The following is a 27870-nucleotide window of genomic DNA, read 5'->3' as shown; positions in this document are numbered from 1 at the left end:
AAGTTAGTTCTGCAATAAGGATGCACAGGCTAGTATTCACTGCGAAAAATCGTAAATATGTACAAATTTTCCAAGTTAAACGTGAATAAAATAATTAAAACATTTGCAGAGCATCATATGCTTGAAGATTTTACAAAATCCCGGCACAGAAGCGGCCCGGCCAATCCAGAAACAAAAGTATTGTCATGCGGCTGTTAAAATCAATGAATTACTTATCGGTTCGCGAAATTCCTAAGACAGCAGGCGTTAGAGTAGGCACAGATTAAAATATAAGAAGTATGTACAATAAATGGACCCATAGAAAGAAAAAAATGGACATAAGAATTACAGAACAGCGAAAGCAATCGAAAAATAGAAGCGTCAAACTGTACTACATTTTACATTAAGATAAATTTCGTAGCATTTTAATGAACAACGGAAAATGCGTAAAATGTTGCTGTAGTACGTTACCAAAGGCCCTGATGCTACCATGCCGTTGTAGAAGATCATATATTCGACGAGGAGAGTAACATCAAAATTGACCAATTCATGAAGAAAGTCCTTGTCTGGCAGGCAATTGGTTCCTGTGGCCTTAAAAAGTTTGTTCTATTTTGCGACATGAACTTTGGTTACGACATTTACAGAAAATAATGCATCTAATAACGAGTACTTTCCGTCTATCAGACGCATAATATCACCTCTTCATTTCGGCCTGATTTGACAAGTGCCCACTATGCTGGTCAGAAAGTGAAGCTACTGAATTTGAAAAACATTGATTTCGTTCAAAAACAAGTCAACTCATCTAATTGCCCGGAGCTCCACTCCATCGAGTGGCACTAGACCAATGTGAAGATGCACTTAAAAAAGGGTAGATGAGAAGCTAAAATATTGAAAGAATTCAAACGAATGTTGTTTACAACTTGTCAAAAAGTGTCAAAAATTGATGTGCAGGCACTTGAACGGCGCAACCGTGTAAAAGTACGAAAATCTTACCGATGTTATTATATTATACTATATTTACATTAAAATGTTTTGCGTTGGTTTCCGTTTTTATTATATTTATCTAAATAAAGCGATTCCAGAATTAGAAAAATGTAATTTATACTTTTTTGTGTGTCCGCTTAATAAAATGAACAGTCCTTAATAGGGAATTTATATTATGCATTCTTACTAAGTATCAAGTTTGTGCATAGTTAAAGTGCTACTTTTTATTACTTTAAGAAAATTACCAAAAAACCGGTCAAGTTCGAGTCGGACTCGCGTTCCAAGGGTACATTACCTAATTTTTAACAATGTATTTTTTTTTATGTGGAACGTGAATGATTTTTTTTAACCCGTAGGGGTCGGACCAAAAATTAAAGTCCGACTTACGCTTGACTGCACATTCCTAATAGGATTTCTTGTCAGCGATAGTTAAAGAACTATTTTGGTATATTTTTTCAAAGTTTTAGTCCCAGTAGTTTCGGAGATAAAGGGGGGGGGCGATGTTACGCTACGTCTTACGTAGGCGAACAACGCGCGAACGCGGCGCGGCGCGGCGCGGCGAAAGCGGCCGCCGCCGCGCCGCGCCGCGCCGCGCCGCCTGACATTCGCGTGCAAATCGCGCCGCACCGCGTTCGCAACGAGATCGCTTACGTAGGACACTTCTATGGGCATCAAAGGATTGATTTCGCCGCGCCGCGCCGCGCCGCGTTCGCGCGTTGTTCGCCTACGTAAGACGTAGCGTAAGGAACCCTAAAAACCCCAACAGTACACGAAATCCGGAGACTCCCGAAGTCGTGCTACGGCGCGGCGCGAGCAAGGAAGATGTATGGAAATGCGCACCTGCCACTCAAGCCACCCACTGCGCGAAGATAAACGTGCTTAGTTAGACTTCGCTAACTACCAGTTTCACTTGATTGCCTACCACTTTTTCACTGCTTTTATAAACCCGTATTAAACGCGCACTTAAACTCAACCTTCCCTAGGAGGCTATTGATTCGTTTTGCCCCAACGCTTTAGGGTAGAGTGATTGAGGAATTAACTATTCGGTATGCTACCGTCTAATGAAAGGTCTTGGTTGTTATTACGAAGGCTTAGCGAGTCGGATGCTCAGACGCACCGGTGCTAACTTCTCATATTTTTATATGGAAACCGAAATTTTACGTTTCCAAAATTACCGTTTCCTTTGTTTCCTGTAGAAATTTCCGAGAACTTTTTCAACTTTTTGGAAACTTTCCGCAACTTATACATTTGTGTATGGGTGCCCGTGCAATGCCACCTGTCACACTTACACCTGTGTGGGTTAGGTATATCAATCGAAATTTTCTTCAAAAACATATTGGCGATTGGCAATCGCTTGAATCAAAATAGTTAACATAAAGAGGGATGTGAAACTGACAATCGAAATTGATCGTCCAGGGATCTCTTTAGAATGGTTGACATGAAAACTGGACTCGTCTTTACCGAACTAATGGATGGTCTGACGACCCAGCTGTCACGATATTGTGTGAGGTATGGCTTTCCGCGTTAATGTAAACTTGAATTACCAGTTGTTTATACGATTAGCTGATGATACTCGCATCTCGCATCGGGTAATGATTATATCTGAATTGTAAGTTGTTGGTTTAATTAATTAACTTTTTATGATAACTATATTTTATATGAAGAGCAAATATGGTCAATATGGTTTTAATTCGTTATGCTTCATCGCTCAAATATCAGTGTATATAGCGCTTTTCATATGTGTATTTTTATTAAATTTAAAATATGTGTATGAAAACCCAAAGAAATTATCAATTTTACTACAGACAGGTACGTGATTAAATTCCTAAGGGCTCACTTAGACGATGCGAGAACTCGCATGCGAGTTTCATTACATTGCGGGTTTTGATCGTCGGTTGAATTGGACGTAACCGTAACAGTCAGCAATGTAGCTAAAATCACATGCGAGTTCGCGCGCCGTCTAAATCAGCCCTATCGAATGCGGTTTCACACACCGCTCCTGCGAGCGAAATATCGCAATTTACGTACAAAGGGCTGTCTCAGTCACACACCGATTCGACACCAGTGTGATAACAGTGTTCGTCGAAATTACCTGAGTAGCACCATGCAGGCCAGACGACCGGCGTTTCGGCGTCCACTTCTCGGCGCGGCGCGAGCGGGGCGAGCATCACGCGGGCGCGGGCCGCGACATCGCTACCCTATGGATACAGGAGCTGGTCAAAATGGATCCCCACGAGCTAGCGGGGCAAACTGAAACTACCCTATTCCATGAGCTAGTCAAAATGGATCCCCACGATCTACGAGCGGGCCTAACTGAACTATTAGCCTTTAGATGCCCCGATTTTTCGCGAGGGAGAAACTGAATCGTAATAAGCTCAGAGATCTAATTAAACATAGATAGGTGCAAACTTGCGAGAGCTGGGGAACTTACTTTGATATTTTACATTAGTAGGTCAAAATTCATCACTAGGTACTAAAGGCAGGGTAAATTAGAGCTGTGTATTTTTTGTGCCGTGTAATTTTTAAAGCCTGTCCAGACGGGATGCTCAAATTGACAATTTGACCACAAAAAATGATAGGGTGAAAAATTGTCCCGCCCGGACTCGTCTTTCTTACAGCTGTGTCCTAGCATTTTGTAGATTCGGTACGCCAAATTGAGCACCTGGTTGTTTCAGATCAGTATAAAATTTACATATCTTTATGGCAACATAGAAGATATATAAAACAGCAACGTTTTTCATGCTATTCTTATCAATTATTAAAATTGTAAATCTGTTTCAATTGAAAAAACGCTCCGTATTACAAATTAACACACGTAAATGTAATGTTTCGAAAAACTCCCATACATAATTCACATTTTAACAGACACAAGTGAAGTAATAAAGACTGTTAATCTCCATAAAAAGTCGCGTGCCTCATAATTTTTTAATTTTTAATTTTGGGTGCCCTGAAAACCAGCGCAGTGTCTTTACTGACACTGCTTATGCTGAGCGGCATCCTATTTGGTGTATGTTTACTGTATTGTTAACTTTATGTTGTATTTACCTAATGTATGTTTTTTACGCCAAATAAATATTTTCTATTACTATTTCTATTTTCTATTTAATTGTTGATGTATAAGAATCTAGTATAAAAGAGCGTTCGGGCATAGAAGCGCTAGTGACGCAGTTATTTCATCATTATCCTCAACGTAATTTTTATTTTTAAAAGGTGATACTTTAAGTTGACATATTATGTATACAGAGGAGATTACCGATGCTGCCTTCATTTGTTTAAAGTTGCATTGTTCTTACGTCTTGTCGTGTGGTGAAAATAATGACGTCATAACTTACGGTTATTGTGACTACTACTTCTGTACTTTGACGGTTTTTATTATTCACTTGTCTCTGATACCAATCAACAAAAACGTACACGCCAGATATACATTAAAAACTACTTACAATGAATTCGGTCCAAGTTCAAACGGATGGCAAAAACTTTGAATAAAAGTTGAGTAACAGGAGTTTTTTACACGTATAAAATGTAACATTATCTTAAGGCCCACCAATGTGTTCACTATCTACTGTTATACTTATAGAAAATTTAAACTTTAAAATAGCCAACATTTATATGCGCAAATCTGATCATGTAAGCGGGATGGGCGGGATGGTGGCGGGATAGATTTTTTTTTTCACGAAAATGATTCAACTCTTTTTTGCAACAGCCCATGGGTACAATTCTATAGCTTAATTTTTGTTTCTTTGTGCGTCTGGAACAGCGCCATCTTTTAGGAAATTTGGACATCGAATTATGTGTTGTGACCTCGATTGTCTTATGTGAATGTGATCTGTCTAGCAGCTGATGTGGTCCGTGAAAAGCATAAATAGTAAGCAGCAAGTAGTTAGTTGTCCACTCTGAATTCAAGGTGTCTAAACAGCTAGGCACTTAGTTTCTACCTGGTACTGTCAAGAGACCACTTGACATGAGAAATTCAAAAGCTTATCCAATAAATAACCCCTCCTTTTTGCTTTACAATCGGATAAAAAGTTTAATTAATCAGATGGACCGCACGAGGAAAAAATATCTCTGATATACTTAAGTAGGTTTCTTGTGTTCGTTTTTCTCTTAAATAGAACTGGGTGCGGAAAATTCATAGCAGCGTAAAAATCGATGACACGGCTCGGAGAGCGTCGGGTTAATACTCGATTATATTTGGATCGATTTTTTGCAAAATTCTGCTAGTTCAGTACAGATTATCGTATCGTTTTCAACGATCCGCATTCCGTTGTGTTAACAGCGATAAAACATGCGTTAAAAGGGCGCGCCGAGACAAAAAAAGTGTAGGTACCAAAAGTCAAAAATTCAATTTCTTTACTTGCCTTAGTTATAAAATTCAGATTTGTATAGGTATAATTGAGTAAGTATTAGTTGTTATAAGTTCCATGACAATTTCTCTGTAAAAATTAAAAATATGTAAGTACTTTCAAACCTAATCCTACTATGATTCTATGCGTAGAGTAAGGGTTAAACGACTAAGAATCTGGGGGCTATCTAGCCAAGGTGACAATCGCTTGCGTTTCGCCATCGAATGGCTTTGTGCCTCTCTATCACTCTTCCGTATTTATGTGACAGTGACAGTTGGCTACGGAGCGTTAGCGATTGGCATGTATTGTGTTGTCTACGGGGCCTGACCTCGTTAGCTGTAAATTACAAACCAGAGAGAACAGGGCCCATCTCAAACTTGACCAGATGTCACACACGTAATTAACTAAAACAAAAGACAAAAGCAATGAAACTGTCATTACACTAATACCGGTCATTTACGCCACCTGCCGACCTGCCAGCTACCGTTGGCACCTATAGAAACCGCCGGTTAGATTCGTGACAATGGTCAAATTTAAATGGCGGCCGAGCGCTCCAATTTCAAATGGCCGCTAGGCGTGCTCGGTGCACGCGCAGCACTTACTTCGCAGTAGATTTAATATAACAGTAAACTATCATTTTTCTAAAACACTCTTCATTTGTATACATAAATTGATGACATGTACTAAATAAATTGTAGTAAGTATGTAGTTTGAATCGGAAACTATAAGGTCGTAAATAACTTAACCTATTAGGATATTAGGTAATCTAGTAATTTGTGGACGATGTTGTTGGTCTCACACTTTATTATCCTTTGTACTCTATTTCTGTGTTTGAACCCTGTGTGTTAACTGTTTTTTGTCCCAAATAAATAGAAAATAAAAAGATAAGAATAATATTTTAGTTAGTATATTTTTTTAAGTTCTCATACTTACGATGTACAAGAAATCGGGAAGGTCGATTGGTAACCTTTTCCTTTTCAAGGAGGGCTAGTAAATCGGGGTAATTTATTAATAGAAAAACATATTTATACATATTGAATTTATTTCAAGCTTTAGTTTTTTAGAAGATCCACCAAGTAGTGCTCTATCCTGGCGATCTTTTTTTTTTTATTGGAAAAAGGTAAACATTTGACCTATTGATTAAGTCTGGTCAACGTTCAGTCTAATTTTGATTAACATCTTATCTGTAGGAGATAAGGATCTCGACCGAATTTTTAGTCATATTTTTGCATTTTTTTCATCACGATTTTATTGCTCTATACAACACAACCGAGGTTTGAGCCCACGATTTTGACAACCACACACATTAGAAGGTTAATTGAAAATATCTGGGAGAACGAGCTTTGCTCAGAAAACATAAAAAAACTCAAAAACGCTAGTTTTCCCAGAGATAAGGCCTAGCTACATTGATTTTTCGCCTCGAAAACCCCTATTATAGTAAATTTCATCGAAAGCGTTAGAGCCGTTTCCGAGATCCCCGAAATATATAAACATACAAGAATTCCTCGATTCAAGGTAAAAGACTCGTTTAAAAAGTAATAATATTAGTAAAAATGTAAAATGTTGTCGTACTGTCTCACCAGCCACAGTCCACCATGCCGGCGGCGTGTAGCCAGGTGTCGCGGTCGTGCGTCCGGGACCGTTCGGCTGCACTCTTCAATTGCCGCAAATGAGGCTTTTTTCAGCCGCCTTTAAAGCACGCCGAGCGCACGTGAGCTTTTACAGGTTGCGATGCGGAATAAAGCTTCAAGATTTCAGTTCCAGATTCTCTTTCTGTTATGTTATTTTTGTGATAGCCGTGGTTTTTTGATAGCGTATCATGCTGCTGGGCAAAGGCCCTTTCTCTAAAATCGACTCTATCATTAATTGCAAAAACGCTTTTTTTAGGTTTGTCATGTCCGTCTGTTCGTTTGTCCGTATGCCACGGCGACATTTTTCATAAGATATATTTGAATGAAACTTTTAAGGTCTGTAAAAAAATCTTTGATGATGTGAATGAACCCTTTTTAAAACTTTCGCTTCGGAAGTAGAAAATAATGTGTCCGACACGCACTCGGCCCGTTTGTTTATTTATTTACATCGTCTTAGATAAACTTTCTTCTTTTTCTTTTCATTTTCGTGGTTCATTGTAAAGTGGTAAGATATGAAATTGGCATAAGTATTATATTATTGTTAAGAAATAATATGTCAGGATCGTATCAGTGGAAATCCGTGGTCTCATCAGCCTACCCCTTCGGGGAATAGGCGTGATTATATGTATGTATATATGTATAATATTATTGGTTAGTATCCTCTGTACTTTTTGTCGTATAAAGAAAGATAACCGTCAGTTTTCCGCACCGTACTGTATATCGTAGAAAGCGGTACCAATTACCCGCGCGCCGGACCACCCTCGACATCTGTGTCGCGTCCTGTCTTTATTACTTGTCTTTCTAACCGACTTCTAAAAGTAACACGAACCTAGCCGCCTCCATACAATCGAAGTTATTCTCTCATTTTATAACCACATTCTGAAATAACATAACACTATCTGGGAGACCGAGCATTGCTCGGAAAATATATAAAAACTCAAAAATGCGCGTTTTCCCAGAGATAAGACAGAGCTAGATCGATTTTTCGCCCCCGAAAACCCCCATATACCAAATTTCATCGAAATCGTTATAGCCATTTCCGAGATCCCCGAAATCTATATATAAATAAACAAGAATTCCTCGTTTAAAGGGTTATATTAGATAGATAAATAGATTCGTTAATTCATTAGAACTCTGTATAGTAATAGTAAGTACTCGTATAACTTCATTTGATTGAACTATTGACATCATAGAATACCGTCTTGCTCTGGGATATTAAATGAATTCGTTAAAGGTCCGCTGAAGCACGCGATCGATAATCGATATTGTAAATAACGATATAATATCGATGAAGCTGATACAGGACTGTTCTTCCCAACACTTACAAGACAACGCTTGAATTAAACCACTATAGCTTTAACTTTGGGATGTATAACAACTATGGGCAAAGAGGTTGTAAGTACTTAAATATTTAGACCTAGAACTTTTTCTAGCACATCGAGATTGACAAAATCAAATATCGAATTCTCAGATAAAAATATAAAAGCAAATTATGATGAGTTATACATAGGCGGGACATTTAGCAGGACGATTATCCGTAACTCACCGAAATTGAACAAAATATATGTAAATGAAATGCCAATCGACATATATTATTATATATCCCCTGTGACTATAAAAATTAAAACTGTTGTAGGTATATTTTAGGTACTTACCCTAAAGTTATTAAAAACTATTCCGCGGTCGATATTTTCTCTATAGAGTTGAGATAAATACGTATCGATAACAGTTATGTGTATCGTTTTATCGGTCTCTCGTTTTTGATAGTAAAAGTTCTAGGTCTACTTATAATGGTTACTATGACTGCTCAGATGGGAATAGTACATGGCTCAATAACGGTCGTGTACCGGATTGACATAAAGTTATGAATGAGAACGCGGCACTACGCCGTGATAGGGCGGGGAAATAGTCCGAACCATGTATATCGAAGGTTTATTGTCCGTAAATTATTTGACTATTATAATATAGTCTCATTGATTAACGATAATTATTTAAAAAAATACAATGATTAAATCAGAATTGCTAATAAGTAGGTTAAAATTTCTTAATAAAAAGTCATGGAAGTTGAAACCTACTGTATCTTAAAAATTTCGATAACTTCTCATATTTTGATTAGAATTCGAAATTTTCCTTCTTCAAAAGGATAGTTACCTTTATTTCCTGTGAAATTTCCGAAAGCTTTTCAAACTTTTTGGCAACTTTCGGCTGCTTGCACATCTGTACTCATGCGTAGTTTTGGTTATACTTTTTCGTGTGTACAATACACATAGGTATAGGTAATACATAGTGTTTTATCTATGTAATCTTAGGACATGTTTGATAAATCCATTACTATTCTCTAATACGAAGATATAACAATTTCCATCGGACACCAATTGACCATTAACATAACTAATAGAACATCTTTAGTTCATAACGCTTGCATCGTTTTCATTAATCCTACATAAAACATTGATATGAGCTAATGTTAACATCACTAATAGGCCCTCACAAGTGGTTGCCACTAACTATCATAACCATAGACCTCTGGTGTATCAAATACTTCCCCCCTCAAACTTCTAAAAGCAGGCCTGAAGCGGGGGACGAGGAAATCTTAGTTAATACAGCCCGGGCGAGTCTCTAGGCTAATCATACATCAAGTTTACGTTACATGTAGTTGCTTTATAGTAATTCATTAATGTTGAAACTCAAACGTTGTAGGTTTCAAATTAATGATCGGGTCGAAGGTAAGCGGTGAGATCAAAGGCGTAATGATAATGATTTATGTAGATCGCGCGCAGGGACATATTGTGTCAATTGTGCTGTGAACTTAGGCCACACAGCGGTGCAGTCATAGTTGTTGTTCTATTAGAAAAATAATAAATAGTAACGGAGACGAGACTAAGATACGATACTAAGAAAAAAAATTCAACTGTCTAGCTATCAGGATTCGTGAGATACAGCCTGGTGACAGACGGACGGACGGACGGACAGCAGAGTCTTAGTAATAGGGCCCCGTTTTACCCTTTGGGTACGGAACCCTAAAAATAGGTTAGTTTCGCGTATTAATCCTTTCCTTTAATGCTATAAACTACAATAAAGTTAGAAAAGTTTGAGTATAAGTTTCGTCGAAATGGACGTCAAAATTCATCATGGTTTATCTAGGGTCTACGCAATCTTTGTAGGCTTTCTAGGTAACAAACATTGAGAAATAGACTACAGAACTCGTTGATGCAATTAAGCCTTAATGGTAGGTACATCCTAAATTATACTTTATTTTCTAAATTTGACCTATTCTATCTTCTTGTTGTTGGTAAGGACGAAATTTCCTCTCTACCTATTTGGCAGAAACACCTTATTGACAATCGCTAATGTCGGGTACATTGGTGTTGTCGGTGTTATCCCTACGGGTTATTTAAAGACATTTCATTCACGTTCCACATAAAAAAATATTTACATTGTTAAAAATTGGGTAATGTACGGAACCCTTTGAACGCGAGTCCGACTCGCACTTGACCGGTTTTTCATCCGCTACTATAGATGCTGACTGTACAGAGGTATGTTAAAGAAAGAAATGCACTTGTTCATATTACGGCTAATTACATCTCAATCAAAAAACTCTGCTTACGCACAAAATCGCCCATCACATTTGATTGATGCCGGTTAACAACAAAACAATGACAGCCAACCCAACCCTAATGATATTTTTAACCCAATTAATAATGATATCAAACGCTCTATCATTAATTTGATGCGAGTCTCCATCGCTCAACAATAGAACGTGAAATTTTGTGATGAATTAAGAAATAAGAATTCTAACAATGATCGATAGTTCGAACAGAATTCGGAACCTAATAATTCATTTATTTCCGCTTAATTAACACAAACAAGTACATCTATTGACATGATAATTTGATATGATCGGAGTATAGACAATAACATGGCAATTACTGCAATTTTTGCCGCCAGAGTGCAGCATTAGTGCACATACTAAACCATAGAGTAACTTATACATAATAGGCCTTAAACAGTTTTTTGACAAGTTTTCACTATGACATTGATGCATCAAGGCGGTTTGTTTACAGGTGGCCTATCGCGAAACGCCGTTATCTGCCTCTCTTATCGATCAAATAGACAAGAGTGATAGAGAGGCAGAAACCGAACGATTGTCGTGTTTCACGGTAGGTCATGTGATTGAGCCAGTGACGCAGAGTTTTCCGTAATATTCCCTATTATCATCATACTAGTATAAAAAGACTGTATGCAATCCAAATATAGTTATGTATACCCTTTTTCTTCTGGATGCGTCTACGCATATTGAGTATCATTAAAGCTAGATATGCTATAATAGCACCGACTAGACGAAATCGGCTTCCGCTTTTCTTTGCTTTTACATCGGATCGCTTCCGGGAGCCATTCTAGATCCATAAGTTATCATGCATAACGGTGTGCTACTAAACTGGTCCTTCCAACCGGATAATATCAAAGTCTGAGCCTAGTAAACATAGCGTGGGTCATAACATAATAGGGTCTGTTAGAATTTATATTTATAGGCTGAGTTGCGTAGACGATTGTTTATAGTGTTTTGTTGGTTGCGTCTTCTTTCGCAATGATTACCATGATTTCAATTTGTATTAGTACCTAATACGAATTTAATGGATTATGTTATTTTACGACTTTCCCACAGTTTTGGCCTGATTCGTAATATATAATGCCGGTCGTATACACTCGCCGAGAAACCTATAGATAGGCCGAGAACGAGGGTTCTCACCTCGTCTCTCTCTTACTTATCTTGACACTAAGGTAGCTGCACTAGTATTCGACATGGGCAATTCCAAAGTAATATAGGTTAAATTTGAACGACGAAGACTTTCCTGTATTTAAAGAGTCCTGCACTAGTTCTACCTTAACAGATCGTATACATAACAAATCCAGATCAAATGCATAACCTATAATAACAATCAAAACAAGGTACGCCTTCATGTTGAATAAGCTTGCCCTGATTCCAGGAATCTTCAGTAGGTACCTTTCTACTCAATAACAGGTTATATAACATAACAATTGACTACTTCAACCAGCTCTCAAGATATTAAGCAACACATTAGCGACAAAGATGCGTGAACCGGAACGGACAAAGCATGTGGAGCGAGGATGCGCGGAGGCCGGGCCAAGGTTCGACGCCGGCCCGGGCCTTTTGTTCACGTTATCAATTACAGCTATTATACTTATTATCGGTGATACTGTTGGTTTTACCATAAATAAATAAGGATCATAATAGGGGCAGGTCGAAGTATTTAGAAGATGGCGCCAGCATAGCTTGCCCTGTCAATCCCTAGAATTGTGTCAAATTTTTGTTTATTTAATGGAATTTTATGCCCTCGGATGCCAGCCTTTTAAGCCAAATCTCATAGAAAAAGGGACAAGCTATGATGGCGCCATCTATGCGAGCCTTTGAAAGTTGCCAACTCCAATATGCAGATTTTAGGAGAATATTGTCACTTGGCCAGTTAACAGAGTTTTATATTCTTTGGTTAACAGTTCGTGTGCAAAATGCAAATAAATAGAAATCTTAAATTAGGCCTTAATTTAGGGTGGTAATTCCACCTATCCAATATCTTTGTCCAATGTGTATTGCGTCTCATATTTTGCTTTAATGAAAAATGAGAGGCAATGACATTGGATAAATGGAATACCATGCACCCTTAACGCAGCATGCGTATGTCATGTTTTTGCCCGTTATAGGTATATTGACAATTGTTTCAAGCTAATTTTCTATGCTTTTTACGTTCACTGGTTGTTGTAGATAAATTAATTCATCCTTTCATGATTTTTTGATCCCATGTAGGTAGGGTCATCTGCAATAATATGTTACTCTTCGAAGGCCGCAAAAATATGTGACACGCTCTTATGGCTCTACAAATAAGATCGTGTCAGATATTTTAGCCGCCTTCGTTGAGTAACATATTATTGCAGGTGACACATGTACAGACCATGTCCAGAATTGTACACACACTACAGCCAAGTATGTCATCGTTTCCATCTTAGATCAGTCTCAAAATCAGTCCACTTACATAACCATCATCCAACCGCCGAACCATTAAGGTTCAAAACGGCCTGCACATTTCCGTGTGCCTTCATGTAAATTTGCCGGGCCGGGCCGAGAGCGCGCGTCCTACAAGCGACCTTGCGGGCGAGAGGTCGCGTCGGTGACCGCGGCATTAGCATAGAAACAAAGAGCGATATGAATAAAGAGCACTTGACGCACGACAGTTGCACTAAAATGGCGCTGGGATTTTCAGAACTATCCTGAAAGGAAAGGCTAACTAGAGCATTTACTTGCACTTACATTTCGATTGCTTTATTATCTAACAGTTCTTTGTAGGTGCAGAAGAATAAGAAATCTACAAAAAGATTTTTCTTTGCCAGTTATAGTGTCATCAATCATCATTGGAGAAACGAAACCCGCCAGACTCCGATGGTTCGGGCACGTAGTCCGGATGGGGGAAGATCGCGCAGTCTGGAGGGCAGTACTCTAGAGTACCAAATGGCCGAAGACCATCTGGACGCCCTAGGTACCGCTGGAGAGACGAAGTGCAGAAAGACCTTAGCGAACTCGGCATCGTCGACTGGACAGAAACGGCTTTAGACAGATTAGCATGGCGGTCTTTGGTGTCGGAGGCCAAGATCCACTTCGGGTCGTTGCGCCACAGCCAGTAAGTAAGTTATAGTGTCCCAGCTGAGCAAAGACCCCCTTGATCTCCACAACTTCCGTTGTTGTGCTTTATCCGACCATCAATTATACCTACTGATGAAGGTGTCTGGTTGGGTGGTCCGTCTGAGCCTACCACGTCAGTACGGTGTACTTATTTTGCGGCCACTTGGTGGCCCATTGGTAGGTATTGATTGGTATCTCCATTGCCATTTTGCTGGGACGTCAGTCTTCCGTGACCACAGCTAGTGCAACCTAGCTATACTAGGTTGCATATAAAGGTATATAAATGATTTTGTAATAGGGTAAGGTTTGGGTAGGGTAGGGTTTGTTGTAGGGTAGGGTCGGCGGAAAGTCGCCAGCCTGTCGGTATTCTACAGGTTGCACTTCGGGGAGTGTGCCCAAGAGCTACACGAGCTTATTCCACCGTCCCCATTCTACCATCGGACTTTTAGACGCACGGCCGGTTTCCATCCTTACTTGGTAGATATTCCACCAATTCGCACGAAGCGCTTTGCTTCTACTTTCCTTATGCGCACTGCCAAGGAATGGAATTCCTTGCCGGCGTCTATATTTCCGTGTTCTTATAACCCGGCAACCTTCAAATCAAGAGTGAACAGGCACCTTCTGGGCGAGCTCGCTCCATCGTAGGCCACGTCTACGCCTCGGCTAGTCTGTGGCCATGAGTAAGCCCATTCATAATAATAAAAAAAAAGGTAATTGACTATAAAGTCAAATCAGCATCTTTTTTCAAACTGTCAAAACGATTAACCACTATTATGAAACGCGGACATGCGACGTCACAGTCAAGTCACCTACTGTCCTATTCGAACTTTAAGATACGTCAGCTAATAGATCTTAGAACGATATGGATTACATGTGTCAGTGTCAAAAGTGACATTTTTCTTTGAAGAAACGTCACATTTGACACTGATATATATAATCCATATCGTTTCAAGATCTATTAGCTGACGTATCTTAAAGTTCGAATAGGGCCGCTACTCTTTAAAGTTTTTTTTTTTCGATTTAACAATAATCTTGTCTAAAAGCGCAGTCATTTTTTTGTACGTACTTCTAATAATATTCTAGTGTTTTGTTTCGTACTTGGTGTGAAATAGGTTATTTTATATACCTACCTACTTACAGTAGTTACAGTCAATATCTCTATAAGTGTTGAGCGTTATCTTAGAGCCCCCATTGTGTATCGGTAGCCTTTATAATGCTAACTCTTTCGGCTACGGCCGGCGTGGAGAAAAAAACCTTGAATGTGGACGACACAAGGCGTACCTACCTAAGTATAGGCTGAATTTCACGCGGCGTTTAGAATTGTAAAATTTGTAGAGCCTCGCGACATGAGTTGATTTTTAAGTTTTAACCGTATACAGGTGTAGTAAATTGAGCTTTATAAATGACAAATATGTTACTGACATAATTTCAATGTCAACATGTTGAATTTAGGTCGAAAAAAGATTCTGCGTTTCTGAGTAAGTACAGTCACCTGCAATAGTATGTTACACAACAAAGGCCGCAAAAATATCTAACACGATCTTATTTGTAGAGCCATAAGAGCGTGTCACATATTTTTGGGGCCTTCGAAGAGTAACATATTATCGCTGGTGACTGTACCTTTGCCCCTAGAGCTAGCGTGATCTTATTATGAACGAAAGACAGATTTCAGACGAGCGAGACAAACTGTATCTATATGTACTCACAGATATAGAAACTCATATGTCATAAACGTAGTCTTAGTGAATGTACTTCAAATAATTGTCATTAAAACAGTGGGCCAAAAATTGTTTATAAATTTTCATCCACAAAACATTTACGTCAAACCAGCAATAAATATCTAGAGTTTGACCAAGATAAGTCTGCAACGATTTTGATAGCTCATGCAGTGCAAGTTATTAATACGTCATAATTTCATAGAAATTTGACGTTTTAATAACAGTCATACGTCATAATTACATAGAAATTTAACGTTTAAAATAACACTTGAAATATCAAAATAGTTGTAGATTACAGAATTATCTTGGTCTAACTATATGTCGTGTTAACATGTCATGCGTCAAGTTCACTCGCTAACAATAAACCAAACATTATATGTCGTCCTCACGGCGACATACTTAACACCTAGACACCCCGCCGTGACCATCACATCATAACATATCTCGACCAGCAAGCTTTGACCCCCAGCTTTAACATCTAATCAAACAAATATAGCTCAAGAGGTTCTGGCCAGTCGTATCTTCGACCCTAAATGAAAGGTCAATCAGGTATAACTAGGCGTCAAGGAAAATTTATTTAACCATAAAAAGTGCATTAAGCGGTGTTGCACATATTTAAACAGCTTCAACGTATTATGCGTTAATGACAGCGGTAGTGTTTATAAATATTTACGGGTACTTATTATCACAGTTGTGTTTTGTGTGTGTTTGACTTGCGAACAATTTTCTTGTAAGACAATCTCGGCAAGAAAACTTGTCCACAAGTCAAGTGCACACAATTGTTTTTTTTTTCCGACACTATATACCTAGCTAATATATTTACACTTCGAGATTAGGTTTCAACATCTTCAAAGGGCCGTTCTCCTCTTTCATTTTGTTTGCTTGCTTTTTGTCAGAGGTTTTACTTTCTCCGACGTGTTTTGTATAATTTTTAGACAAATTGCGCTACCTCATCGGTTGCTAATTTGAAATTGTCCTAGCGTAAAGACGCAATCAGGAATACCTAAGACGCTTCATAGGTTTCAACTTATTGTTATTCGCCAACGTACATCGGCATACCTAGACATACGCATTAGTTTTGTCATCATTGGTTGCTGATGCACTTAATGTAAGAATGTATCATGTCATAATGTTTGGATTTAAAATGTTGTCAATAGTCTTCAATATAAGTAAGTATGTAATTGAACCTTATTTTAACATTCGCCCTACGAACAAGTTCCTACGCAATCAATATTCCTTTAGCTTGCTCACGCGCAGGCAGTGACGGGCACGGTCATTAATGCCTGGCCATTTGCCAACCTGATTGGCTGATGGAAACGATGACACGGCAGTGCGGGTCATGTCATGTGTAGCTTACTATTGCTAGTACACTCTACTGCAATGAGTGCAATGATGAGTCTAGTTTTGCCCAGGTTTCTGATTTGTGTTGTGTGTACTTGTATGACTTTTGATATATCTCCAGGGTTTGTTTATTTGTTGTTGTTTTTTTTGTCGTCAATTTGTGGTAGATATAGATTCTAACCCCCTTATTCATAAACGTTTACTAAAGTTGACAAGCCGATAATAATCGTTGGTCCCTTTCCATCATACCAATACGTCGGAAAGGGACAAACGATTATTATCGGCTTGTTAACTTTAGTAAACGTTTATGAATAAGGGGGTAAGTCGATAATTTCTGTATTACTTAGAAGTTACTCTAATGTTAATTATGCCACAGTAAACATATAGGCCATATAGGGTGTCCACGGAACACTAGCATAGAGTTCCCTGTAATTATACACCCCACACAAAATTGAGAACTTACATAAAGTTCGATATTACATTTTTTTTTACTTTAAAGTGTGCAATCCGTTGTTAGCCGCACTTGCGCCTAAATATCATCAGGTATTGGCAGCGATCGGTCGCCGTGTTTGCGGAGCTAAGTGCCGCGTATTTACCCACAATTATACAGAATCACGCTTTGATGGGGAATTATGGTGGCGCAAACTCGACATTTTGAAGAGTTTTAAGACGAAACAGGAGCTGAGTTTTAAATATTTTAGGTAAATATACCCGTCTCGCTAACGGAAGCGGCTCCTAAAACTAGTGCGATAAGGACAAGACGAAAAATCCTGCGTAAAAATATCAAAAATAGAGGTTTCGTACTCGACTGTTTCCTCCTCCAAAACTTAACCAATCGTAACCAAATTTGAAAATCTAAATGATTATGAAAATATCTGTGTCTGACCGTTTTGCTTTTTTGGCTAATTGATATCAGTTTTGAATACTACGCTTCTCATTGCGGTATAGTCAATGAGGCCATTTTGGCCATTTTTAGGGGCTCTAGCGCCTTAAAAAACAAAAATATCAAAAAAAGCAAAACGGTTCGACACGAATATTAACAATATTTATCTGTGTTGAAAAAATAATTGCTCTAGCATCAAAACCCACGGAAAAAACAGTCGAGTACTTTTGTATGGAGAAATGACCACTCCTGTTGGCTCTTAATGATTGGGAACTGGCTCAGATTTTAAGAATCTCTGTTTCCATGCTATGGGCTAGTCTATCGATGTTGTATTTGAAGTGATTTATTGTATGTACATTTTAGGAGTAAACCGTCATAATTCTATGTCATTCCGCTGAATAAAACAAATGTTCTAAAAAAACGCGATCGATAATGCTCATTGCTCGGCACTATAGTCTTCTAATAAAATAAAATACATAATAATGACCTTAAACTTGTAATTTAATCAAATATAAAAATAAAATATTGTCCAAATGGCCTATATCGCATACAGGACAACATAGGTACGAATGATGTATCTGTGCCGAGGTCGGAATCCAAAAACCGTCTGATAATCCAACGAGTATTATATCACGTGTACTTGTCGAACATAAGCTAGCATGTTTTTCCTAGCAACTAGGTAAATAGCACTAACGCCTGGCCGTGAACTGATCGCCAACTGGTTTCGCAGCGCACAGAAGGAAAACTGCGCTTGCGCGTGACCCGCGCGACCCGCGGGCGAAGGTCGCGCGCGCACGGGATGAGCGGGAGCGTAAATAGACGGATAATTGAGTTACAAAAAGTTATTTTTATTTATATATGTGCAGTAGTGGTAAAAGAAGGAGAGGAAGACCGAGAATAAATTATTTCAACCAAATAAAAGAAAAGGTTCTGGTCGTGTCATACCAGAAGGTTAAGGAGTTGGCAGAGGACAGTGCGAGTTGGAGATTGCTCCACCGACCAGAGCACAGCTCTTAAATATATGAAGAAGAAGAAGAGTTGTATTGGAGCTGTACATAAATGAGCTAAGATGCACTGGGAAAACAGTAGAAGAAAAGGAAAATTAGTTGCTTCCAGTGAAATAACCTAATTTGTCCGTCTTACTTCTGTAAGTACTTCTAACAACATTTGCATGTCAAAAACGTCTGATATATTAAGGAGGTTGCCAAATATCGTGCAAAGTGGACGACGAATAGTCGGGAAGCGGACCCCTGGCAGCCTGACACCGAAGCAGTAGTAGCATGAGAGAAAATCTGCACTTTATTATAACGAAAAAATAAATAAATATCAAATTCTAAGGAAAATAATAGAAGGCAAAGTAGAGGGCAAAGGAAGTAGAGGAAGAAGGAATGCCTGGATGGATAATATTAAAAGCTGGACTCATATTAATGACCCTGCCAACCTGCATAGAATGCCACAGGATAGGAATAAGGTTCGAGAGATGGTCGCCGACGTCCGATGAAGATATGGCATAAGGGTAGGGTACCTATAGTCGCGGACGGTCCAGAACCCCACGAGAGCGGGGCTCCGTCGACATCGCTAACGTAAAGATAAAACGACGAAAATGATGTAGGCATTTTGCGTTCTGGACCGTTCGCGATGTAGACTAAGTGATATAGGCAAAATATTACACTAGTCATTTTGCGTTCTGGACCGTCTGCGTAACCCGGCACAAGAAGAAGAAGATAACGAAAATCGCACAAATTTCATAACATGCAGGTGCAGGACGGGTTGGATGCAGCATGTCAAGACGCTCGTCCGTTATGTAACTAACTAGGTAACTAGCAGTTGTATTTATTCATCGCCATAAATGTGCCAGGCCTGAGTGGTCAGCGGCCTTAACCTGTAGGGTCAGTAATTTTGTTGAGGTTTACACAAAAACTGCTGTTAACCAATATTTTGTACGTGTGTACTTCACTTAAGTTTTCTAATTGTAAAAGTAGGTATAAAAACAGCGTAAATTTCGATATTTTTATAAGTGCCCGGCAAAAACGAGTTCTATAGTTTGTAGTGTTATTGTTTTTTTTGTCTAAAATTTAGTTGTAGTTTCACCGGATTCCTACTGAATATACTTAAGATTCTTTCATACTAGCTATGCCTATTGAAAATAACATACAACACTATAATGACAAAGTTGTCTGTGTATGTATACATGCTTGTTGGATCATGTTATCATTGAACAAGTCATTCACACAACAGTACAATTGTATAACACTATCAGAAGAAATCCGAAAACCATCACTGGCTCAATATTTACGACCGAATTTTTACCACCCGATTGCTTTTATACCACTCTTATACGACCTGTCGTCGGATTGGTTATGTTTGCTCATATCAAAACGTCTTCATCTGTAGCAATAACACTTTAGGCTTGTACCAGAAAATCACACTGTACGAACACATGCCACCTACACTGGTGACGGCCACACCTGTTATTTGGACCTACAGGGCTCGGTCAAGTCAGCTGAGAAATTATATTGTCAGATTTAAGGTTCCGTAGTACTTGCGTGCGCGAGTATATGTCGGTCGATTTCAAATGTCGATGTAACAAGATATCATATTAAAATCTTTCCACTATTTCTGTGGCGATTTCCGTCATTTTTGTACAACACAATTTTCTTCCTAGACCTATAACTGCAGTTAGAGTTTTTGTTTTTTATTCTCATCAGCTTGATTGATTTTTTTAATATCTGAATAGCGTTTAATTTAAACTGTTCCGGGTATGAGAAACCCAAAAACCTTAGTGGTGAATTTTTTTTGTACCTATATTACACATTAATCATACCAAAACCAGATCCATGGTATAATAATATACTCCGCCTGGTACTCTCCTCCCCGTCTTTTCGTGGTCACGTGACTGACACAAGCCTACGTCATCGTGCGACAGCGCTATATGATAATATGCGATAGCGCTATATATAGCGGCCATGATATAGTGACGTAGGCTTGTGTCACTTTGGGAAGAGAAGACCATGTTTTATTAGACTATGACCAGATCAATAGTCCCGCTGGGCCCTAACTGGTGACAATGAAGACGTTGAACCTTGCCCACGGTTCCACGAACCATCCCAGATCAATTTACGAGGTTCGTTACAGACGGACTTGTTTATTCGGTCGCCTACGCACCCCACGCATGGCTCGTGCCCAACTGTGGGCTAAGAGGTAAGCTGAAGCGTAGCAAAAGTCCTTGGTAGGAAAGAATAAGGGACTTTAGGATCTTATAAAGCTTTTTTAATACAAATGTAAAGAGTAATGCTCTATTGTAAGACGATAAATAGAAGTCTTAAAATTATGTAACTATCCAAGTGGGTGCTTACTTGACCTTCTAAGTACATACGTGGGCCATACTGAAAGCTTCTGGATTCTGATAAATGAGAAGATTTTTTTTTCTATATAAGCCAATACAGGAATTTTAGATTAAATGAATACAAGTAAAGTCAAAATATTTATTAATAAAGCCGCCTGGTAACAGTAACAATAATGTATTTTTAAAACACTCCTAACTGAGACGAATCTGACGACATTCAAGACGTAAACACCTGTTAAGATTTTCGGACTTCCAAAACAGAAAAAAACAATTATACTTTTATACATATGCAAAACATAATGGCTTAAATAAAAATGTAACGAACTATATATAGACATCGGACTAACAATTCAACCAACACCACCTATAATGGTGTCAATTCATTGGTTAGTTGGTAACTGCGACAAGGTTGTAGGTACAGTTATTGTATCTGATCAAACAAAAAGTTCACTCTGCCCACTCTCGACACTAAAACAAGTGATCAAGCAAGAACTGTATCAAACCATAAAAGAAACGACGATACCGTGACCAAATAGAGTCGTTGGCTTGGACCACCCGAAATATTTCACACCTCCAACCTCCGTGCACATAAACAATGCTAATATTCTAATCTAAATTCATCCAAGATGAACATTGACACTTGCTTTTATTCGGTTTTTAAAAGATATCTAGGAATTGTCTATGGTATATCTTAATTTGTGTTAAGAGCGCGCCTTAATAGAGCCGTCTCACCAAATAGACGTAAAATGTGTATTCTTGTCCGTGTTAATGGAGTCAAACGAAGTGTTTTTGCTTAATTTAGAAAGATATATTGGTCTATAACATTGATGATTTATACTAATAAGTATAGTCAATCAATTGCCAGATAAAATTAAAAGAATACCCACATACCTATAATAAAATTAATAAAACACTAAATAAATAAAATTAGAACTCTCGCTGCAAGTAGAATTCAACTGATATCAAAAGAGATATTCATTATATTATATCAGCATATTTAAGAACTGAAAAATTTACAAAACTCGGATTGTTAATAAATAAAATTACTGTGTTTTTAATACCTAGCGACTAAAAACGTGATAAAAATATCCAGAAATACAAACGGCATAACTCAGTAGGTACTTACGGTTAAATATACAACGCCACTACCTATACATTACAAACGAACGCACCAAAATGCCTAAAACATGAACACACAGCGATAACAGTGGAAAAAAAATGTAATCCAGTCACGTTCGAATGGCGACCTACGGCCTTTGCCCTAGAGTTCAATTCGAGTAAATGTATTGACGTAGTTGGGCCCTTATTCGTTGTATCGTAAAATCGTTAAAGAGGTCAGGTGATAAGGGCGATTGTTTCGTCTCGGAGGTCGAGTGGAAATCGGAAAACTCGACGCGTTTTAGAACGATCATCGATAATTGACGACCGGTCTGGCCTAGCGGGTAGTGACCCTGCCTGCGAAGCCGATGGTCCTGGGTTCGAATCCCAGTAAGGGCATTTATTTGTATGATGATACAGATATTTGTTCCTGAGTCATGGGTGTTTTCTATGTAAGTATTTAAGTATTTGTATATTATATATATCGTTGTCTGAGTACCCACAACACAAGCCTTCTTGAGCTTACTGTGGGACTTAGTCAATCTGTGTAAGAATGTCCTATAATATTTAATTATTTATTTATTTAATTGTTGTTGCGATCAGGCCCCTGTTCACCAACGTGACAGGTGCGACGAATTGTAAAATCACTGTTGCTGACGTCACAGGCATCCATGGGCTACGGTTACCGCTTACCATCGGGCGGGTCGTATTCCTGTTTGCCACCATCATTGTATTATTTAAAAAACCTTTATGATATCGGAAAAAAACAGATATTTCTCTTGCTAAGTTTATGACAATTGTCACAAGAAACACTACAATTGTCACGAAATTCGGACATATAACTCATTACCTGTCAAGAATTACCTACAATTCTTCTAATTCTTTGACAATTGTCAGAAACTTCGCAGGAGAAATATCTGTTTTTTTTCCGATATAATAAAGTTTTTTTAAATAATACAATGATGGTGGCAAACAGGAATACGGCCCGCCCGATGGTAAGTGGTAATCGTAGCCCATGGATGCCTGTGACGTCAGCAACAGTGATTTTACAATTCGCCGCACCTGTCACCGATGTGAAATTGGGGCCAGGCTGGTATTTTTAATCGAGTGCGTTCTTTTTTGTTTTTTGTTAAATCATGCTTGTAATTTGATTGTTTTGTTTTTGTATCGTAATAAATCGCTTGACCAATTCGCGTGTAGATCTTTGAATAAACGCACTTGAACTGTTATGGTACTTGACTGTAGCGTATTATAATTTATGTTACGATTGAGATTTTAAGCTTGTTACGTTTGCTATTTCGCTGCTAACGCTTAACAATTTCGTTTTCATCAAATAATGCACTTAACACATAACATTTTATAACAGCTTGTGACATTGCTAAACCTCCGCCCAATAATGATCTTTGTCCTAGGTACAATCACCATCTATGAGAACGATTGCAGAATATTCTCCTGCAATATTACCACTTTCCACAAAAGTAACCTTAATAGTCAGGGAGAAAGAAAAAAAAGTTGAATTATCCTTCTGCCAAATTAATTAGTTTAGTTCATATTTTCTGAATTTTTGTCTTCTATTTACCTACTTACCTAACTCGCGACTCGTCGACTTCTATGTGATCACAATGTGTACCTACAGTCTAATGCCCTTACAAGTGTAATTACACTTGTCACAGCAGTGGCACAAATATTGACTGTAATGCGGCCTTGGCAGCAGCAAGGTCGAAGGCTCAGGTCGTGCAGTGACACAATGGAGGCTTTGTAATAAGTGCATTACTGTAACAGCAACGATCTTAGCTGACCAATGATAGACTCTATTAAGTTGCAATACGGGTTACTAATGGTCACTAACTCTGTTGATGACGATGCTACCCAGCTCGATGTAACAGACGTATGAAGGCTTATACTACTACGGAGTTTCGACGTTCTAGTCTACTAATACAGGTATCTTTTAGTTACTCTGCCGTACCTACTATATTTATTGCTTATTAGCACGAAGCATAGTAGAGCAGGTAGGCAGAGTACAATAACTATAAAGTAACTTAGGTGTTTATAACGCAAAAGCATACTAGAGGAGCTGTTTATGTATAGGTACTATTGTTTTTACAAATATACTAGTTGCTATGCTTGGAAAATTGTTGTTAAGGTTTTTATAAAATACAGATAATGTCTAGAAATTTCTTATAAACAATATCTCTTTTGAACGTAGTAGGAAGTATAAGTTAGAAGGAACCGAAAAAAAGTTCAAACTGGGAACAGACTTCTATTGGCTATCCATCTGCATATCATTAAATATCAAAGGAAAAGTGTAATAGCTTCAAACTCTTGAACCTGATATTATCCAAGCTTGACACCAACACAATAATTAGCTAACTTAAACGGCCAACGTACCTGGAAATTATATTAACAAATAATTTATTTATACCGTCAAATGACATCGTAAGGTCGCTGGTGTCAGTCAGGTCAGAGCCGCAAAAACTGATTACACATACGAACGACGCATTGTGCTCCCAGACGTGAGAAATTGGCGTAGCAAATGACACTCAACAATGACAGTCGTGTTTTGACACCGAGGAAGACAATATGAGCGCCTAACCTCTAGAGGCCTCAGTGAGATGTTTGAGAAATGCGTATGCTGTTTCTACTGGGGTTAGTGAGAATGCTCCTAGAGTTTTATGAGCCTAACACAACTTTGTACATCCAAATACCGTCGAGTGATAACCAAAACTCACTAATTAATAAAATTAATAAATATTATCGGACAATTTTACACAGATCGACCTAGTCCCACAGTAAGCTTGTGTTGTGGGTACGAGACGACGATATACAGTGTGGAAAGATAAGTCGGGCCCTGGAGGGAAACTACCTTAAATCCTTAAGCTGGCTCATTTTACGTAAAGGAGACATTCCTTTATTTTTTAAAATAAACAAAACTGCATTCAACGAATTTTTCTTTTTTCCTTCAATTTGGCTTGTCTAAAAAAATCTTGAGTACTAAATATTAGATTTTATGTATAATTTGTACGACAGACGAGTGTAAGACCTAATGTTTCTTGGAGAAATGTTATCATTAACATTAACTGTATCGACTAGTAGAATAAAATTGCGAATTTTAATTTTTTGGAATTTTTAGTCGGTTCGAGTCCCGGGCGAGGCAAGCGAGTTTTAGAAAATCTTTGCATGCAGTTTTGTTTCTTTTCAAAAATAAAGGAATCTTTCCTTTAAGTAAAATGAGCCAGCTTAAGGATTTAAAGTAGTTTCCCTCCAGGGCCCGACTTATCTTTCCACACTGTATATAATATACACAAACATATATATGTATATAAATACCTATATATGAACAAAACATTCATAACTCAGGAACAAATATTTGTGATGAACTCACAAATAAATGCCCTTACCAGGATTCGACCCGGGACCTCCTACTTCGTAGGCAGGGTCACTACTGAGGCCGTTAAAATTACAAAAAAATATATCACAAAAATTTACCAGCACGGTTCCACTATGAGTCTTAACATGTAATAGTCAATAATTAATTAGTGAGTTTTGGTTGTCACAATATTAATAGCCACGCCGTCCGGCGAGAAAAGATCCTTTCTGCATGATAGAATATGAAGCATAATATACAGGGTGATTCCGGGGTCGTGGAGCAAGCGATCAAGGCATGATACACAAGCCCATACTGAACAACTTTTACTATGGGACCAACTCCGAAATCGCGAAAAAAAAATTGGTAGTTTCATACATTTCGGCCGATCACTGTATTATGCCTTGATCGCTGGCTTTACTATGGGACCAAATCCGAAATCGCGAAAAAAAACTGGCCTTCCCATAGAACACGACAACATGTGATCGGCCGAAATGTATGAAACTACCAATTTTTTTTTCGCGATTTCGGAGTTGGTCCCATAGTAAAAGTTGTTCAGTATGGGCTTGTGTATCATGCCTTGATCGCTTGCTCCACGACCCCGGAATCACCCTGTATAGAGCTGCCTACATGGTAGAAGTTTTATGTATTGTTGTCGTATCAATATTACAAAAACGTCCCCTGGCCACCTTGACGACAATGGCTGAATATAAACACCAAGAGAATTTAGTTCGGTTACCCAATGAATATCGAGTACATTCAAACTTAAGACATTCTAAAATTAGATTGTCAAAAGAGCTCTGGTCGAAATATATAATACTTAATTGAATTGTGGCACTACAACCATTTTTTTGTCGTTACCGTAAGTTACGGTTACGGTCCGTAACGGTGTGATATGTTAGAAATTGTGAAAAATATTCCTAATCTTTTTATTTGGCATTGTATATTATTGTTTCTAATGTAGGTAGGTACAAAGGTTAAGTTTTTGCTATAAAACACTAATTATTCTGTATGTTCGTGCCCGTCCGCCCCCAAAACGTCATATGACCCGACTTCTTTGACCGTGAATCACAATTGTGTGTAAATCTAATACGTAGATTATATAAAAACACACGCATAATAAACATATCACAGACAGTGATTATATAACGTATGCCTTATTACCTAGAATATTAGGCCTATTTGATATTCCGTCCTCCGCATTAAATAATAAGTAAGTATTAATAAGATCAACTTGCGCGAATATGTAGGCATCCAGGTGTTTTGTACATACCTGTAACAAATTTAGGTATCACATAGAAATTAGGTTATACATACTTATATTACTTAATTAAATATGAAGTAATGCACTATTCTCAAAATATTAATAAGAACATAGAAGCATCGTCTCACTGAAGCCATGATGAAAATTAAAAGTTATATGAGATGATCAGTAAATAGTATGAAAAAAAAACAAGACTAAGTACTTACATTATGTTATTGTGAATAGATTAGTAAATTAAATAAAAAACATAGTTATGCATTTTCCTTTCCAGTCTTTCCAAATCCTAAAACGAAAATACCAACAAACTGATTGTATTTTTTTATTATTATTTAAATATGAAACAAACGGTCATACAAAAAATATTGTTACAGTTTCTTCTCTTAATCTAGACCTATAGTTTCCATTTTTATTAAACATTTATTTATATAGAAGCACGAAAAAGTACCAAAGTTAAGTACTTAAGTTCAGCTGATTAGTAAGAGGTTACACTGAGTTTGCGAAGTTAGAAGTTAAGTAGGTATACATAAAACTCAATGAAATACTTGTTTCTAATAATCAATCAAATCTTTATCCTATTCTTATTGTATTATAATAGGCATATTAATTTATTATACAAAAGCTTAGCTTATGTCGATTCTGTCGACATTCGCTGAATTACGTCCCGTAATAGAACGCTCACCTAACCTTACTCCTTGACTCGGCACTTTCGTGTGTTGACACGAAGCAGTTCTGTCACATTGTGACCTCTCGGCAAGGTCACCGCACAAAGCACTTTCGTCATGCTATTAATTACCTATCATGACAGAAGTGTATTATACCGAGGGCCTTAGAGTTTTAGCGTCTTGTTGGTTCAGTCCATGGTCGCTATTTTGTGTACAGGTGTGAATTAAAATGACTAATGTTTGTTTAGTTTTGTAGTTACATAATTTAAAGGATAAGTTAAGTAGTAATTTTGTTTCAATTATAAAGTATTGTAGGTAAGTAAGGAATTAAGATAACTTCTCACATACACTTAACCTTTCATACGTGTTTGGTGATAAAAAAATCGTGGGTTCAAATCTCGCTTGTGCTGTATAGAGCAGAAAAAAATCGTTTTCGACAAAAATGCAAAAAGGTCACTAAAATTTCGGTCAGGATCCCTACCCTACCAGACGAGAAGTTAATTTGATATCTAATGACGATGATACTCAAACTATTATGAAAGCGAACAATGGTAAAAGGAATA

At 38.0% G+C, this 27870-nt stretch overlaps 1 protein-coding gene across 2 annotated transcripts in view; it reads right to left on the bottom strand.

Annotated features, from left to right (window-relative positions):
* Positions 1–27870, bottom strand: part of LOC134670096 (sterile alpha motif domain-containing protein 11-like) — a 250446-nt gene that overhangs the window by 203066 nt on the left and 19510 nt on the right. The window contains exon 2 of one of the 2 annotated variants that reach the window (XM_063527785.1): positions 3056–3161. The exons of the other annotated variant lie outside the window; for it this stretch is intronic. Coding sequence (XP_063383855.1) covers positions 3056–3131 — 76 coding nt within the window. The 5' untranslated portion in view covers positions 3132–3161. The remainder of the gene's footprint in view (positions 1–3055; positions 3162–27870) is intronic. 2 annotated transcript variants of the gene reach the window in all.

Source organism: Cydia fagiglandana, chromosome 13 (genome assembly GCF_963556715.1).
Source record: "Cydia fagiglandana chromosome 13, ilCydFagi1.1, whole genome shotgun sequence".
NCBI lineage: Eukaryota > Metazoa > Arthropoda > Insecta > Lepidoptera > Tortricidae > Cydia > Cydia fagiglandana.
This window is presented reverse-complemented; position numbering and strand designations above follow the sequence as displayed.